Consider the following 15031-nt stretch of genomic DNA (forward strand, 5'->3'; position numbering starts at 1 on the left):
AAACCCAGGTCTTTCTGGCTCCAAGGCTACCTCCCTCTCTCCACTATGCCACATTGCCTCTCATTTTAAGAGTCGGAACATTTTTTTTCACTTGAAACCTCAACCTGGCAGCAATATTTAAAAAAAAAAACAAACCCTGGCTTTGGATAGTATCAGAAAGTCATCTAGTCCAAAACCCACCTATTTTACAGATAAGGAAACTAAAGTAACTCAGAGGGAAATGATGGGCTCATGGTCATATCACTAGCAAGTGGAAAATCTAGCAAAAGAATTTCTTGACCCTTCAGCTCAGGGGTCTTTTTATTATACCATGCTCTTACACCAATCTTTCCTAGCTTTGCTTGGTCCCATCAATTAAATAACAAAGATATACATCTATATTTGCTGCACAATAAAAATAAACATACACTTTTACTTCCAAATTTAAAATTGGAACAACAAAAATTATTCCTGAGCCTTGAACTAGCTTCATTTTATTTGGAATGTCGTAAACAGTGATTTATGACTAGCTACCATGGGCTATTTTCAGATATTTATAAAAAGGCTGAAAAGACCTTTCAAGACTATCAAGAAAGGCCAATCAAATATAAGCTACAGGCATTTTTTTTACAACACAAACTCAGATAATGCAAAGACAGACAATGTTCATGGAATGTGATGAGACTAGGATGGTCGGGGAGATCTGAAGAGTCTCAAAGGGCTGTCATAACTTTATCTTGATACATCAAACTCATACTCTGTATTCCTCCTAAATTCTTCTGGTTCTGGTTGTGGACATAATGCAAACTGTGGTCATCTTCACTTGTGGGTGGTTTCCAATGTGACCTCTCATCCTGAAATGATGGCCTGTGCCATTGGCATAGTTAACGGTTAGTGAAGGATGAAAACGTAAAACTATGGGTGAAATAACACAAGACGGTAACAAATGCTCTAGAAATGGCATGCAAAACAATGAGATGGAAATCATGAGATATTCTGGAAAGCAGGATGCAGTAAGCATTTTCATCACTTTCCTCCTCCCATTTCAGGTATTGGTGGGGGGGGGAACCAGATAAGAACTGTAAATTAAAATCCCAAATTTGCAAGGGGGGGTAAAAAATTTGTTTATGGATGGGTCATATGCATTAGGAAGTGCACTGGGCAGAACAAGCAGTGATATATATAAAATTCTCTCCCTCTCCCCACAACAAAAATCTGGGCTGATGAAAATATCATGGTTCCTGGGTTAAACAGTAAAAATGTAATAATATTTCCATAAGTATAAGTTAACCTGTATTTTTAATTTGCTTAAGCTGAGAAAACAAATGGCACTTGCAACAGAATGACATTTGAAATTATCACCTAACCAAAGCCACCTGTTAAAAATCACCCAAAACTGAATGCCTCCGTGAATAATGGCATTTCTCTATGAACACATTCAGGACTCCAATCAATAAGCTTTGGTAAGCTCTGATGTACAATGTTAGCCCTCAGTTTTTCTATTAACTCAATGTGTTTATAATTATTTCTGTCATTCCAAGTTCTGTCTGTCCCTGCAGAAGGCAGGACGCTCCCCTTTGAAGAATCACAGAATTCTGGAGCTAAAAAGGACGCTTAGAGATCATCTAGTCCAAAAGGTTCTTAACCTAGGGTCTGTCAATTTGGTTTTTAAAAACTATTTTGATAACATTATGTCAATATAATTGGTTTCCTCTGAATTCAGTGTATTTTATGCATTTAAAATATTTTATAGTTTGACCAGGTTTGACTAGACCACCAAAGGGGTCTGTGACACCAAAATGGTTAAGAACCTTTAATCCAGTCCAATCCCATTCATTTTGCTCAGAAAGGAACTTAAATCCTCAGCAGAGGTATAGGGTGATTTGAGTAAAGTCACTCAGTCAACAGGTAGAAGATCTGGGATTGAATTAAGGTGTTCTTACTTCAAAATCCAAGGCTCTTTCCACTTCATTACACCTGCACCCCATGTCTGGGTCTTCCCATGTCAAGATAAAACATTACTCAGAAGTTTTAAGAGCCATTTTCAAGTTTTCACAAAAAGCACTGAAGTTATTAACAAGGTTTTAAAAAGCAATGGACTTCCCTCTTAGAGAACTTCAGTGCATCAGATAACGTAAATATTCCTTTGTGACTAGTCTGATTATCACTGAGGAAGCTTTTACTATTAAGTTTCTTTTGATTCAGTAACTAAGTATAATTTGAAAAGAATTTTTTAAAAAAATCATTGACAAAAACAATGTTCTTCCAAAGTGCTTACCTTACATTTGGAGAATGAGGATGCCACTGTTGTTGTCCAGGATGTATATTAGGATGGTATTGCATCTGGAAGCAAAATATTAACCATGATTAGTTTATTCACAATTTCATTTAGACAAGAGTTAATTTGCTTTATATTTTAACTTTCATATCCCCTGGAGGGGGTACGTGACAGACCATGGTAACAAGAGCTCAGAGAAAACACAAAGTTAAGATTCTACCTGATCATTCTATTGCTCCTGTTTATAAAAAAAGTAAACAGGTATAATGCAATAGTTCTAGTTGATTCTGGAAGCATAAGCTTTCAGGTTATGAAGAAATAAGAACCAACCTTTTTTTTTTAATTTTATCTATTAATTTATTTACTTTTACTTTTCAACATTCACTTCCACAAGATTTTGAGTTCCAAATTTTCTCCCCATCTCGTCCCTCTTCCAACCCCAAGACAGCATGCGTTCTGAATACTCCTTTCCCTAATCTGCCCTCCCTTCTATCACCCCTCCCTTCTCTTATCTTCTTCCTCTTCTATTTTCCTGTAGGGCAGGATAGATTTCTATACCCCATTGCCTGCATATCTTATTTTCCAGTTGCATGTGAAAACAATTTTTTTTAACATTTGTTTTTAAAACTTTGGGCTACAAATTTTCTCCCTTCCTCCCTCCCCACCCACTCTCATTGAGAAGGAAAGAAACTTTATACAAAGAACCAGCCTTTTAAGAGAAAACAGGTCCTTTGGAGAAAAGTCAAAGAGTTCTTATCGGAAGAATGAGGATGAGCAGTTTCCATTTTCCCTACAGACAAAACCAAAGGAAGTGGGGCTTAAGCTATATCAGGAAGAAAGGTAGGAAAGGTATCCAAGTGTGCAACATTATTCTAGAACCAGAGGTGGGTGTGAAATTTCATTCCCGGGAGTTTCTTAGAAATGCCAAAAATACAAAAACAAAACAACAACAAAGAACCCTACCACACATTGTGATAGCATGTGAGAGAAGAATTATTTCCCCCTTTGAAGTAGGCAAGAAACCATCACAAAGTCACAAATCAATTTAGTTAACGGTGGAATGGGAAGAGATTCCATCTCTTGATCAGTATTACAATCTCCAAATTGAAAGCTGTCTCAAAATTACAAACCCCCAAGAGAAAAGTAGAACCAGGCAATTCTAGAGACTCAACATACCCAACATTAAACCATCTGTGACAAAATCCCATCACTGTGGGGCCATTAAACTAGCTCCCATGCTGAGAGGAATATCATGATGACAGTCATAGCATCGATGTAATGCTTTAAGGTATGCAAAGTACTGGCTCTTCAGAACAAGCTTGGGCCATACAGTTAGTGTCCTGAGGAAGAATAAGAATTCAGATCTTCTGGACTTCAAGCCCAGTGCTCTGCCCACTGTACCACCTATCTGCCTGAGATGAGTCCTATTTTCTTCACTGGCAGAATCCCAGGAGCAGTCTCTCTAAGCTTTTTATCATGTAGATAACTTATCTCTAGGCTTTCTTATTATCGGAATCAGGTAGATTCCACAACCTGTACCAGCTCTTTGCTTCACTAGTTAAAAACCCTCTCATGCTCATAGGCAGTATTTTTCCATATCCAACTTTATCTATCTTTTTTGGAGGGTTAGTAGCCCATATCTTTAGTTATATAACTCATTTAAAATGAAGAAAAGATGGTTTAAGGATATTCCTTCTAGGTACTGAGAAGTTAAAAAAATCAATTCTCATTAATTCTTTTCTTGGCAAATCAACTGGAAAATAAAGTATGATTACCTAGCCTTGATACAACAATGTGTTTCAGAGAATGGAAAGATGCACTGTTATAATAAGTAGCCAAAGACCTGAAGAGAAGAATGGAAACAATGGTGTGATTGCAGCAAAATTCAAAATAAGAACAAATCTTTGTCTGATCCCTATCTCCGTAACAGGCCCTTTTTCTAAGTATGAGTGTGTATGCTCCAACAGCTCAGATGAGAGGAGAGCCTGAGAGCTGGGCAGTTGCTGGGCTTTTGTTCTGTTGTTTATTTTGATACTTAAAAGGATTAACGACTCCATTGATATATGTACTTCCTCTGCCAAAACAGATCACAACCCCTCTAATCAAATCAATTTATCAACAAACATCTATTATGTCTGGAGAAGCAAATGGTAAACCACTCCAGTATCTTTGCCAAGAAAACCCCATGGACCTCAGTCATGAAGAATCAGACACAACTGAAACAACTGCACAACAAAAATTATGCCATTCACAATGTATATAAAATATATTGTATACACAGTGCCTGGGGAGGGAGGCGTTCCACTAACAACTGGAGGACTAGGAAAAACTTCTTGGAAGAACCTCTAGAGGTGAGTCTAAAAGGGAATGAGGGGTTCTGAGAAGAAGAGGACAAAAGGGAGAGAGAATCCTGGGAAGGGGTACAGCCTGTGCAAAAGCATGGAGACAAGACACTGGGCTTGGTACAAAGGGAAAAAGCTAGAATGCCTGCTTGGCTAGACCACAAAGCTTCTGAGGTGGGAGTAATGCAACTAGACTGGAATGAAGCTGGAGCAGATTATGAAGGGCTTTAACTACAGGCAATGGAAAGCAGGGGAGTGACATAGTTGGACCTGCTTTTTTTGGAGTATCAACTTAGCAGCTATAATGGAGGATGGCCCGGAGAGAGGAGAGATATGTGGACACCTTTGTATATCATCAAGGAAGTGCCACTAATGTCACAAGATGGCCAAACTTCTGGAGATGAACCTTTCTGAACTTAGCAAAACACTGGGGCCACACTCAAAAGCCTTTATGACTTGGTGGTGGTGGTGTTCAGTTGTTTTCGGCTATGTATGACTCTTCGTGACCCCCTTTAGGGTTTTCTTGGCAAAGATAGAAGAGTGGTTTGCCATTTCCTTCTCCAGCTCATTTTACAGATGAGGAAACTGAGGCAAACAGGGTCAAGTGACTTGTCCAGGGCCACACAGCTTGGAAGTATCTGAGGCCCCATTTGAACTCAGGAAGATGAGTCTTCCTGACTCCAGGTCCAGCACTCTATCCACTGCACCATCCAGCTGCCCTTACAGCTTGGTAGACCTACCTATATGGTATACAAGCAAAAGCCTTCAAAAAACCTATCAAGGAACAATTATTCTTAAACACCCCACAGAATGACAGAATGTGGTTAAACCTAGAAGGTGGCATAGTGACCATCTAGTCTAACCTCCTCATTTTACAGATGAGGAAACTGAGGCTCTCTGGGGGGAAATTATTTGCCTATGGCAAGGGGCAAAGCTTAAATTCAAATCCAGATGTTTTGATTCTAGGTCCAGTCCTCCCTGGTTGCTTCCTTTCCCACCAAGGAAACTCATCTGAACTTCCAAGTCACTACTTAAAAAAAACACAGAAACAACAGCAAAAATTTACATAGCAATTTATATGTCACAAGGTCCTGTCCCTTCTCATTTTTTACAACCTTGTGAGTTAGGGGTATAAATATTCCATTTTATACATGAGACTCAGAGAGTGACTCGCCATGGTCATACAGCTAACACGACCAAAGCAGAACTGTACTCACATCCCAACTGACATTAAGTCCTCTGCTCTTTTCATAACATCTAGCATTCTCATGAGAGGGAAAAAGCCAAACAGAAAACCTATGGAAAAAAAAATGAGCCTGGAAAATGAAAAAGTTCCTCTGCTCAAGATACCCACGTTTATTCATTTCTCTTGTGATTCACCACTGAGAGAATGGCATCACTTATATTTCATCCCTGGATTCTGCAAGTATGATTTCCATCAATGTATAACCACTACAACAAAATACCTCTAAAAACAAAATAATTAGGAAGTAGCGCGGGTAAAGCCGTTCATAAGTCAGGAGAGCTGGGCTCTCATTTCACTACTATCACTAATTTCCAACCCATGTGCTACTGGGGGCAAGACACTTAATCTTTTGGAGGTATAGCCTGTTGAGGGGGTTAGGTAAAATGGCCTCCGACGCCTCTTCCAGCTTTGACATTTTGAGATTCTAAAGAACAATGCAGAGTCCATCCCATCACCTCAACTCACCCCAACTCACCCACTGAACTCATTTAGTGAGATTGTGTTTGCACAAATATATTAAGCTTTATCCTTAAAACAACACTAACACTTTAGGGACACCCTAGACAATAATGGAAGATCAAAAAGGAAAAATCTTTTCAAAGGCTAAAATGAGGGGAAAAGCCTGTGAGTGAAAGATTGTAATGAGCATCCAGTTTCTCCAAGCACATTTCCATGATTTGTGGCATTTAAAACCATGGTGATGAGAGCACCTCAGGGTATTAATGGTATGGAATATTCTGGACCAGATGACTAGTTAAGTCTTTGGTAGATTTGCCCATTTTATTCAAATCAACTTAACCAAATTCAACATTAAACACCTACTGTATACAAAACAACTTTTACCCTATATAGGATTGATAAATCAGTGGAAAAGTCAGATAAACTTACTAACATTAGCTTGGAGAGGAACCCATTGATCATTAGTTCAATAATATTACTTATTATTCCTTCAACTTCTGAGAGAAGGGGTGTCCCCCTGAAGCATGACTACAGCATGTTTTAGTAAAACAGGCTCAACAATTTCAACAATTTTTGTTTGGCCAAAGCTTCCCGGCACCTAAATTTCTACTGCCATCATTTATAGAGGACAATATGGCATATACAGGATGAAATGACTACACCAAAAAAATTTTAAAATAATTTGCTCTTACCTGGTAATTGTGAACTTCTGGATTATTTTTGGAGCTAAGATAAAGAACAGACAATATATTACAGAAAGGAAAGTAATTTAGTATTAATTAGTATTAATGTTCATAATGTTACTTGCTCAGGTTCATACTGAAACAGAAAAACCAAACAGAAACAGCAATGATGAACAGCCATTTTGGGTCACATACATGAACCTCTTTGTAGCATAACCCCCCTCCCACTAGAAAGGCTCTCTTGCTTCCTTAGGTTTCTGTAACATTAATCTTTTGTGGTTCTTTTTGTATCCAGTCACTCCTACTTATTAACATGGCAGAGGACAAAAAAATGGAGTCTGGAGTAAGAAAATGCATGTGAATTGATATTCTGCCATTTCCTACTGGTACAACCTATAAATTGAAGGAGTTAGACTGGATTACCTAATCTAAGATTTCTTCTGCCTCTAAAATTCTAGGATCCTCTAAATTTGGATAAGACCCCATGATGTTCCCATTAATATTACATTAGGATATTCCAATGTATTTGTTCAACAAGAGCTGCTACAACTGCACACAGAAAAATTAGTGCTACACCAGCAATAAGTGGTACTGGAAGTCATTCTTTTACTTCCACAACACTCATCAATGACTATACCATAAGGATGGGATAGGTTAGCCTTGGAATATGTACATGTGTTGAGTGGTCAATACCACAGCTGCCAAGATAGCCTTTTGTACTTTTCAAGGCACTTTCCAATTTTCATTTCATGATGCAAAAGTCCTTATTTCTTTGACTTTGGTTTTAGCTATGATGTTCCTAGATGTTTTCAGTTTGAGGTTTCTTTGAGGAAGTGATTGGTGAATTCTTTCCACTTTCACTTTGCTTTGGTTCTAGTATATCTGGCTAGTTCTCTTTTATGATTTCTTGAAATATGGTATCCAGCTTTTTTGTTTCGCCAGTTTTCAGAGAGTCCAATGATTCTTAAATTATCTCTCCTCACCCTGTTTTCCAGGTCATTTGTTTTTTATAGGAAATAGCATCTTTTGACTTTGTTCTAATATTTCTTTGGTATCACGGAATCACTAAGTTCTGATTATTCCATTCGATTTTTCAGGGACTATACTACTTGGGTAAGGTTTTTCCACCTTCTATTCTAAGTTAGTTTATCCTCTTATCAATTTTTTCCACATGAACTCTCACTTTATTTCATTTTTTTCTTTCAAACAGAATACTTCATTGTTTTATTCTTGTTAGTGTACAAAAGAGAAATCAATGAAAATTGATAAAGACAGATATGAAGGTCTGAAAAAAAGCAGAAACTCATATGATTAAGTTGGCACATCGTTACAAGACTTAGGCTTTTGTGAAGACTTAAAAGAATTCTCTTTCCTTTAAGTAGTTGCAAGTCACATCCACATCACTGCACAGTTCCACATATGAAAAATGAATTACAGGATTTTCAGCATAACTTAAGTAATATTTTATAATAAGGTAAAGATTTGCAGGGGGAGGGAGATGGATGGTCTAAAAAGATTTGCAGTTAATTATAGTCCACTCAGCAAGGAATAATACTGTGTATTCTGCTGGCAAAACTATTTAAATCTAACAGACCCTGTGAAATATGAGAGTGAGAGACAGAGAGAAGGAAAGGGAGAGAGGCAGGGAGGGAGGGAGAGACAGGGAAGGGGGGGTGTAGAGAGGGAGAGAGGAAGAGAGAGAGACAGGGAGACAGAGAGGGGAGAAGGGAGAGAGGCAGGGAGGGAGGGGGGAGAGAGGAACAGAGAGGGAGAGAGAGGGAGGGAGAGAGAGGGAGAGAGAGATGGGGAGACAGAGAGAGGAGATGGGGGAGAGGAGGGAGAGAGGGGAGGGGAGGGGGGAGAGACGGAGGGAGGGAGAGGGGGGAGAGGGAGGGAGGGGGAGAGAGAGGGGGAGAGAGAGAGAGAGGGAGGGAGAGAGAGAGACAGAGAGAGAGAGAGAACGAATGAGAGAAAGAGGATATATGGGAGTAATATTTTTCGTACAAGGTTTTATTTCATTTTTCTATCTTGCTTTATTTCTTCCAGTCAGTCGTGTAGTCTTTGTGACCAAAGCCTTTCTTTCCTCTGAGGTTCTGCAAGTAGTTGTTATGGTTCACTCTCTTCTTTTTCTCCCCTTTATACTTCACCTCTTTGAGAACAGGTATTCTGTTGCATCTATTTTTATATTTTGGGGGTCTAATATACTGCTTTGTACTTAACAAATACTTAATAGACATTGGTTGAAGCGACTGAATTTTGGTGAATGATTATGAAAGGTTCCAAAAACCGAATGCTCTTGACTAATAATTTCCAGCATATTGTTGTGCAAAAATAATTTCCTACTGAGAGCCACAGGCATGATAGTAGCAGTTCACATTTAATTTAATTCTTTACAAAGTTGTTTCCTGACAATAACCTCACGAGACAGCACTGCCATCTCACTGTATTGTTTCTCCCATTTTGTAAATGAGGACACTAAGTCTCCAAATCATTAGTGATTTGCTTAAATTCAGATGTCAGAAGTTAAATGTCAGAACCTGGATTTAAACTCTCAGCTGCCTCTTGACCCAAGTCCAGTGCTCTTTCCACCAGAATCAGAGCAGGCAAGAGCTGGAAGGAATCTCAGACTTCACCTCAATCAACCCATGCCTAAATAGGAATCCCCTCTCCAACATCCCCAACAAATGGTCATCCAGGAATCAGGAAACAGGAAAGGGAAAATGAAAATTGCATCTAGGATCAATATCCATAATTTAGATGTATTAGGGAAAAATAAAGAACAGTAAAATGAAGTCCTCTATATCCTATCACAACCATTTTTTTTTGTACATGAGGATCTGGGTAACACTTACCATAGCTGGGCTGCTTTCACTGGGTTGTTTGCTTAAAAAAAAAACAAACAAAAAATAAGTCAAGCCAGTATTCCAGAAATTGAAAAAAAAAATCACAATTTTAGAAGCTGCTTTAAGACGGTTGGAAAGAGACAGTTTAAGTAAACTAATTCTGTATTTGAAGTACATCTTCACAAGAACGTTTTTCTAATCTGAAAAAGTAACCTCTTCACCACAGCTGTCTGTATTACCTTAAGCTCAGAAAGGTTCTTCATTCTTGGAGACAGTGTAATTAAATGCTTCAGTGTTTTATCCATCACTCCAGAGATGGAATGAGAAAAGGGGAGCAGAAACAAAGCGGGGGAAAGGAGATAGGAAATCGAGAAGCATTTAGAACAGGTCAACTACTCTTCCTGGAAAGGGGCACACTTATTTTAGTAGCACATAAAGTCTCTGGTCCTCTCCAACTCTCAACACTTACTACAGGCTTCTCCTGGCTGATCTTATCCTCTACTTTCTTTTGTTTCTTTTCCCTGTCTTTCTTGTCCCTCTTGTTCTTAAGTTCTCCTATACTCTTCCCCAAATACAAAGAATCATTTATGCAATAATCATTTATTAAGTATGTATCACATGCAAGTATTATGCTAGGTGCTAGAAAAGATACAAAGGTAATGACAAGCTGATCCTTGCCTTCACTGACTTCATAAATTTTGGGATGAAGGAGGTATAGATACACAAATGACTGCTGTGTGTGGAACTTGGAGTTAGGAAGACTTGAGTTCAAATCCTACCTCAGACACTTACTAGCTGTTTAACCCTGGGCAATTAATTTGATCTCTCTCTGTCTCAGTTTTCCTCATCTGTAAAACGAGGATACTAACAGCATCTACCTCATTGGGGTGTTGTAAGGATCAAATGAGCTAACACATAAGCAATACAATAATAAGTCATATAAGTGATAGCACTATATAAGTGATAATTATTATAATTAACAATAAATTAATATATTGGTATTATGATGCACAAATATTATGTGATATCATAAAATTATATATTTGATTATAACAACATATATTAAGTTATATATCAAACATAATAAATTAGAAATAACAAAATATTGCTATTTATTATTAATGGAATAATAAAAAAGATAATAAATCATGTTAATTACATAGAAATACTTAAGATATTTCTATAAATCAAAATAAGCAGATAAACTCAAACTCTTTTAGCCCTACTTTAGCCCTAAAATGATTCTTTTTTTCTTTTAATTAATTTATTTTTAGTTTTCAACATTCACTCTTATTAGATTTTGAGTTCTAAATTTCTTCCCCCTCCCTCTTCTCCCCTCTTCCTTAAGACGGCATGCAATGTAAAATGCTTCTTAGGTCCTATCAATGAAATCTTTATTTATATCTCAAGTTCTCCTAAAATAGAGATTCTATTTTCTCTTACATTATTTTGAACCTTGATTAGTCCAGGCACTACTTATAATTTAATGATTAATCCACAAGTATTCACTTAGTATCTACTACATGCCCAGATACGGTGTGTAAAACCAAAGTATAAGAAAAGGTTCATGTCCTCAGGCAGCTTCCAGTCTACTAGGGGAGAGTAGAAAAATATACACACAACATAAAGACACAAAGACAAGCTGTGATATAGGCTAAGTGTTACCAGAGAGGTTCAGAGAATGGATAGATAAAGGAGTCCTATTCTGATTAAGGAAAGTACTTCATGGAACAGATGGAACTTGACCCTGGCCTTAAAGGATGGGTAGAATTTGGATAGAGGGAAAGAAGGGAACAGTTTACAAGTCTTATCACATTGATCTTCTTGATTCTAAGTTATGCCCTCTCTAGCAACTCTACTTGAAATGCTTAGGAACTTGTTGTTGCCTTCTGAACAAAGAATAAACTGCTGACTTTGGCATTCAAAGCTCTCCATGATTCTGCTCCAACCTATCGGTCCTGCTTTGACCTAATTTAAAAGTTTATCATGTGGAGGGGCAGCTAGGTGGCGCAGTGGATAGAGCACCGGCCCTGAAATCAGGAGGACCCAAGTTCAAATCCAGACTCAGACCAAACACTTGACACTTACTAGCTGTGTGACCCTAGGCAAGTCACTTAACCCCAATTGCCTTAAAAAAAAAAAAGTTTATTATGTGGAAGGTATTGGGTGAGGTGCTAGAAATACCAACAAAAGCAAAAAACTCTACCATCAAGGTTCACCTGGGACACCAAATGTACATAGCAAAGTAAATATGAAGCAATTTCAAGACAATAAGAGTGCCAATAATCAGGAGGGTCAGGAGAGGCCTTGTGGTGGGAGGTGGTACCTGAACCGTGAATGAGGGATTCTATATGGCAGAGATGAAAAGGGAGAGGATTCTAAACCTAGGGGACCACTTGTACAAAAAGGCATGGAGGGAGGGATGGAGGGAGGAGGTAGAAATGTTCTGAAGAGGAATTAGCCAGCGGGCCAATTTAACTGGAACAATATGAAAGAAGCCTAGAAAGGTTGGTAGAAACCAGATGGTGAATAAAAGACCTAAAATGTCAGGCTGAGGATTTTGTATTAAACCCTAGAAGCAACTGGGAACCACTGAAGATTTCTGATTAAGGGCTAAGATTTGTGTTTTCAGAATATCAATTTGGCAGCTGCATGGAGCACAGACTGGAGAGTGGAGAGTGAAAGAAAGGAACCAATTATGGAGTTATTACAGCAGCTTTCACTAAGTGAAAGGTGATGAAGGCCTGGGCCAGCAGTAACTTCTGCGTGAACGAAGGGAGAGGGACAAATGTGAAGAAAGTTAATGCTGACGTAGACTCAGTAAAACTCCCTTTCAGGTTTCAGCTGAATGAGACCTCTACTGTTCATTTCTTCTTATTCTATCATTTCCTGTCTTCTCTGTGCCTGATACTTAGCAGCTATTTAATAAATGCTTGGTGAATGATTGAGTATTTGTTTATTCCTTTGCTTATTAGGCATGCCCTACTTTACCTCAACTGCCATCTCCATTTTTCCTATCAAGGCTCAACTCAGATGCACCATGAAATATCCCATAATTCCACTTCTCACCATAGCAAAAATTTTCCTTTCCTCTTCAAATTTCTCATAGTACATTGTATGGGACCACTTCTTGACACTTTTCTTGCCCCTTCTTTTATGAGGACTACATACATGGGTTTGCCCTTTCTTCTAATGCCAGCTCTTTTAAAAGAAAACTTATATCCACAATTTTCCAAGGTTCAACACTGGCTCTCTTGTTTTTTTCTCCCCGTGCCCTCCAAGGGAAGACCTGGTTAATAGTATTAGATGCAACAGAGACATTAAAAAAAAAAAGATTAAGTTTAAAGAAAAGCAGCAGAATGTGGAGTTGTTGAAAGGAATTTTCAGTAAAGTGATAGGAGGGAAGCCAGATGGCAGAGCACCTCACAGCTCAAGAAATCTGTCAGTAAAATAAAGAAGAAAGAAAAGAAACAAGAGGGCAGTTAGAGGAGATAACAGAAGGAAGCAAAGGTTTATTAGATACATACATGGTTGACTGCATTAAGACAAGCTGATGAAGAGTGGAAGATGAAACGAGGTTGTTGAAGGTTTTCCCTTTCTTCACCAATTAGGGGAAGGACCACAATGAACCACCTACCCGCAACTGGTTCTTTTTTATGTTCCTTCCCAGGGGCTGACTTATGGCTTCCTGCCCTTTAATACTGGACAACTTATAGTGGGATTAATATAATTCAACACTATACAAGTTATTAAGCCACATCAATTATGAAACCTGTAACACCAATTTCACCATAAAACATGCCAACCTCATTAATCACATGAGCTTAATAATGTCCCTCTATTGTATCTGCCCATTATTCTCTCATCACTCCTATCTCAATCATATCCCCTTCCTTTTAATGTTAATGTATTTTGCTGTTAAAGATTGGCTGATCTTCCTTCTTCTTCTTCTTTTTTTTTTTTTTTGGCAACTGTGACTTGCCCAGGGTCACACAGCTACTAAATGTCAAGTGTTTGGTCTGAGGCTGGCTTTGAACTCAGGTGCTCCTGACTTCAGGGCCAGTGCTCTATCCACTGTACCACCTAGCTGCCCTGATCTTCCTTCTTCTTAACAGATGTGTTTACCAGGGTACCAGGCATGGGACTTTTTCTGAAGATCAGATGAAAACTGCAATAGACCACCTTATTGTCAAAGGAAAGGAAAACCTTCCCTTTCCCTTTCCCTCATTTGATTATTATGAGCTGGTAAACAGGAGTGTGTGGGACTTTGACTGTTATGAGTCAGCTGTAAATAACTATAATGGAATAGCTTGTTTCTGTTGGAAAGGCCTCAAAAATTATATAGGGTCCTATTAGGTCTTTGGGAATTAAGGCTGATGCCAACTACACACAACTTACTTTGATGATGGTGCTGAGCTATGTGGGCAATAAAGCTTGTCTGTTGAAAGGTCAAAGGACTCAGATGACCCAAGGGGGATCATGACTGTGTAAAGACAGATTATGGAGGGTCTTCACAAAGCCAACCAAAAAATATTCAAGTGTTTACATTAATGTCTGTCCATGTATTTAAATTTAAACACCCACACTTAAATCATCATGCTGCCTTTTTTTTTTTTTTTTTGCCCAACTGAGTCTAATCTCTTTACTGTCTGATCATTTCCCTCCTCCTACTATAATTCTCATGGTACAATAGCAGGGGATATTGGCTTGGTGCTTTCCCAAAAGATACGTTTATTCTAGGTGAGATAGCTACTTCATTCGCACTATTAAAATGGCTATTTTCCCATGACACTTTGGAGACCCCATTGCCTGCTCACAAAAGGGTGAGGAGGGATAGGGTAGTGACAGACAAGGCTGGTCAAGAGGACAGAATTAAAACATAAAAGAAAAAGAACAAAAGGGAACAGTAGCATGGCAAACACTGACCAAACTTATTTGGGAGCTACCAAGGTAAACTTTTCTACTTCTCTAGGATGAGAGTAGGCCAGTCTAAAAATAAAAAGTTCTGACTTTGCATTATAACTGCATTTGATGAGTTAAAGAAAAATATACTATTTAAGACAGAATGAAAAACACACAACCTTTAAAAGTTGAATGTCTCCGTGATGGGTACCGTTTACTAGGTCTTCTTTCAAATGTACTGGTTCTTCGTAACCGAGCCCCATGAGTGGCTTGATACTCTGTCCTCCCACTAGAAAATA

At 38.4% G+C, this 15031-nt stretch overlaps 1 protein-coding gene across 1 annotated transcript in view; it reads right to left on the reverse strand.

Annotated features, from left to right (window-relative positions):
- Window positions 1–271: 271 nt before the first annotated feature.
- EPB41L4B (erythrocyte membrane protein band 4.1 like 4B) overlaps window positions 272–15031 on the reverse strand; it is a 147454-nt gene continuing 132694 nt past the window's right edge. Inside the window, exons 12-16 of the mRNA XM_027859122.1 lie at window positions 14912–15021; window positions 9840–9870; window positions 6997–7030; window positions 2258–2322; window positions 272–846 (exon numbers count right to left, since the gene is read on the reverse strand). Coding sequence (XP_027714923.1) covers window positions 693–846; window positions 2258–2322; window positions 6997–7030; window positions 9840–9870; window positions 14912–15021 — 394 coding nt within the window. The 3' untranslated portion in view covers window positions 272–692. The remainder of the gene's footprint in view (window positions 847–2257; window positions 2323–6996; window positions 7031–9839; window positions 9871–14911; window positions 15022–15031) is intronic.

The sequence above is a fragment of the Vombatus ursinus genome, unplaced genomic scaffold (assembly GCF_900497805.2).
Source record: "Vombatus ursinus unplaced genomic scaffold, bare-nosed wombat genome assembly UNPS02014158.1, whole genome shotgun sequence".
In the NCBI taxonomy this organism is placed as follows: Eukaryota; Metazoa; Chordata; class Mammalia; order Diprotodontia; family Vombatidae; genus Vombatus; species Vombatus ursinus.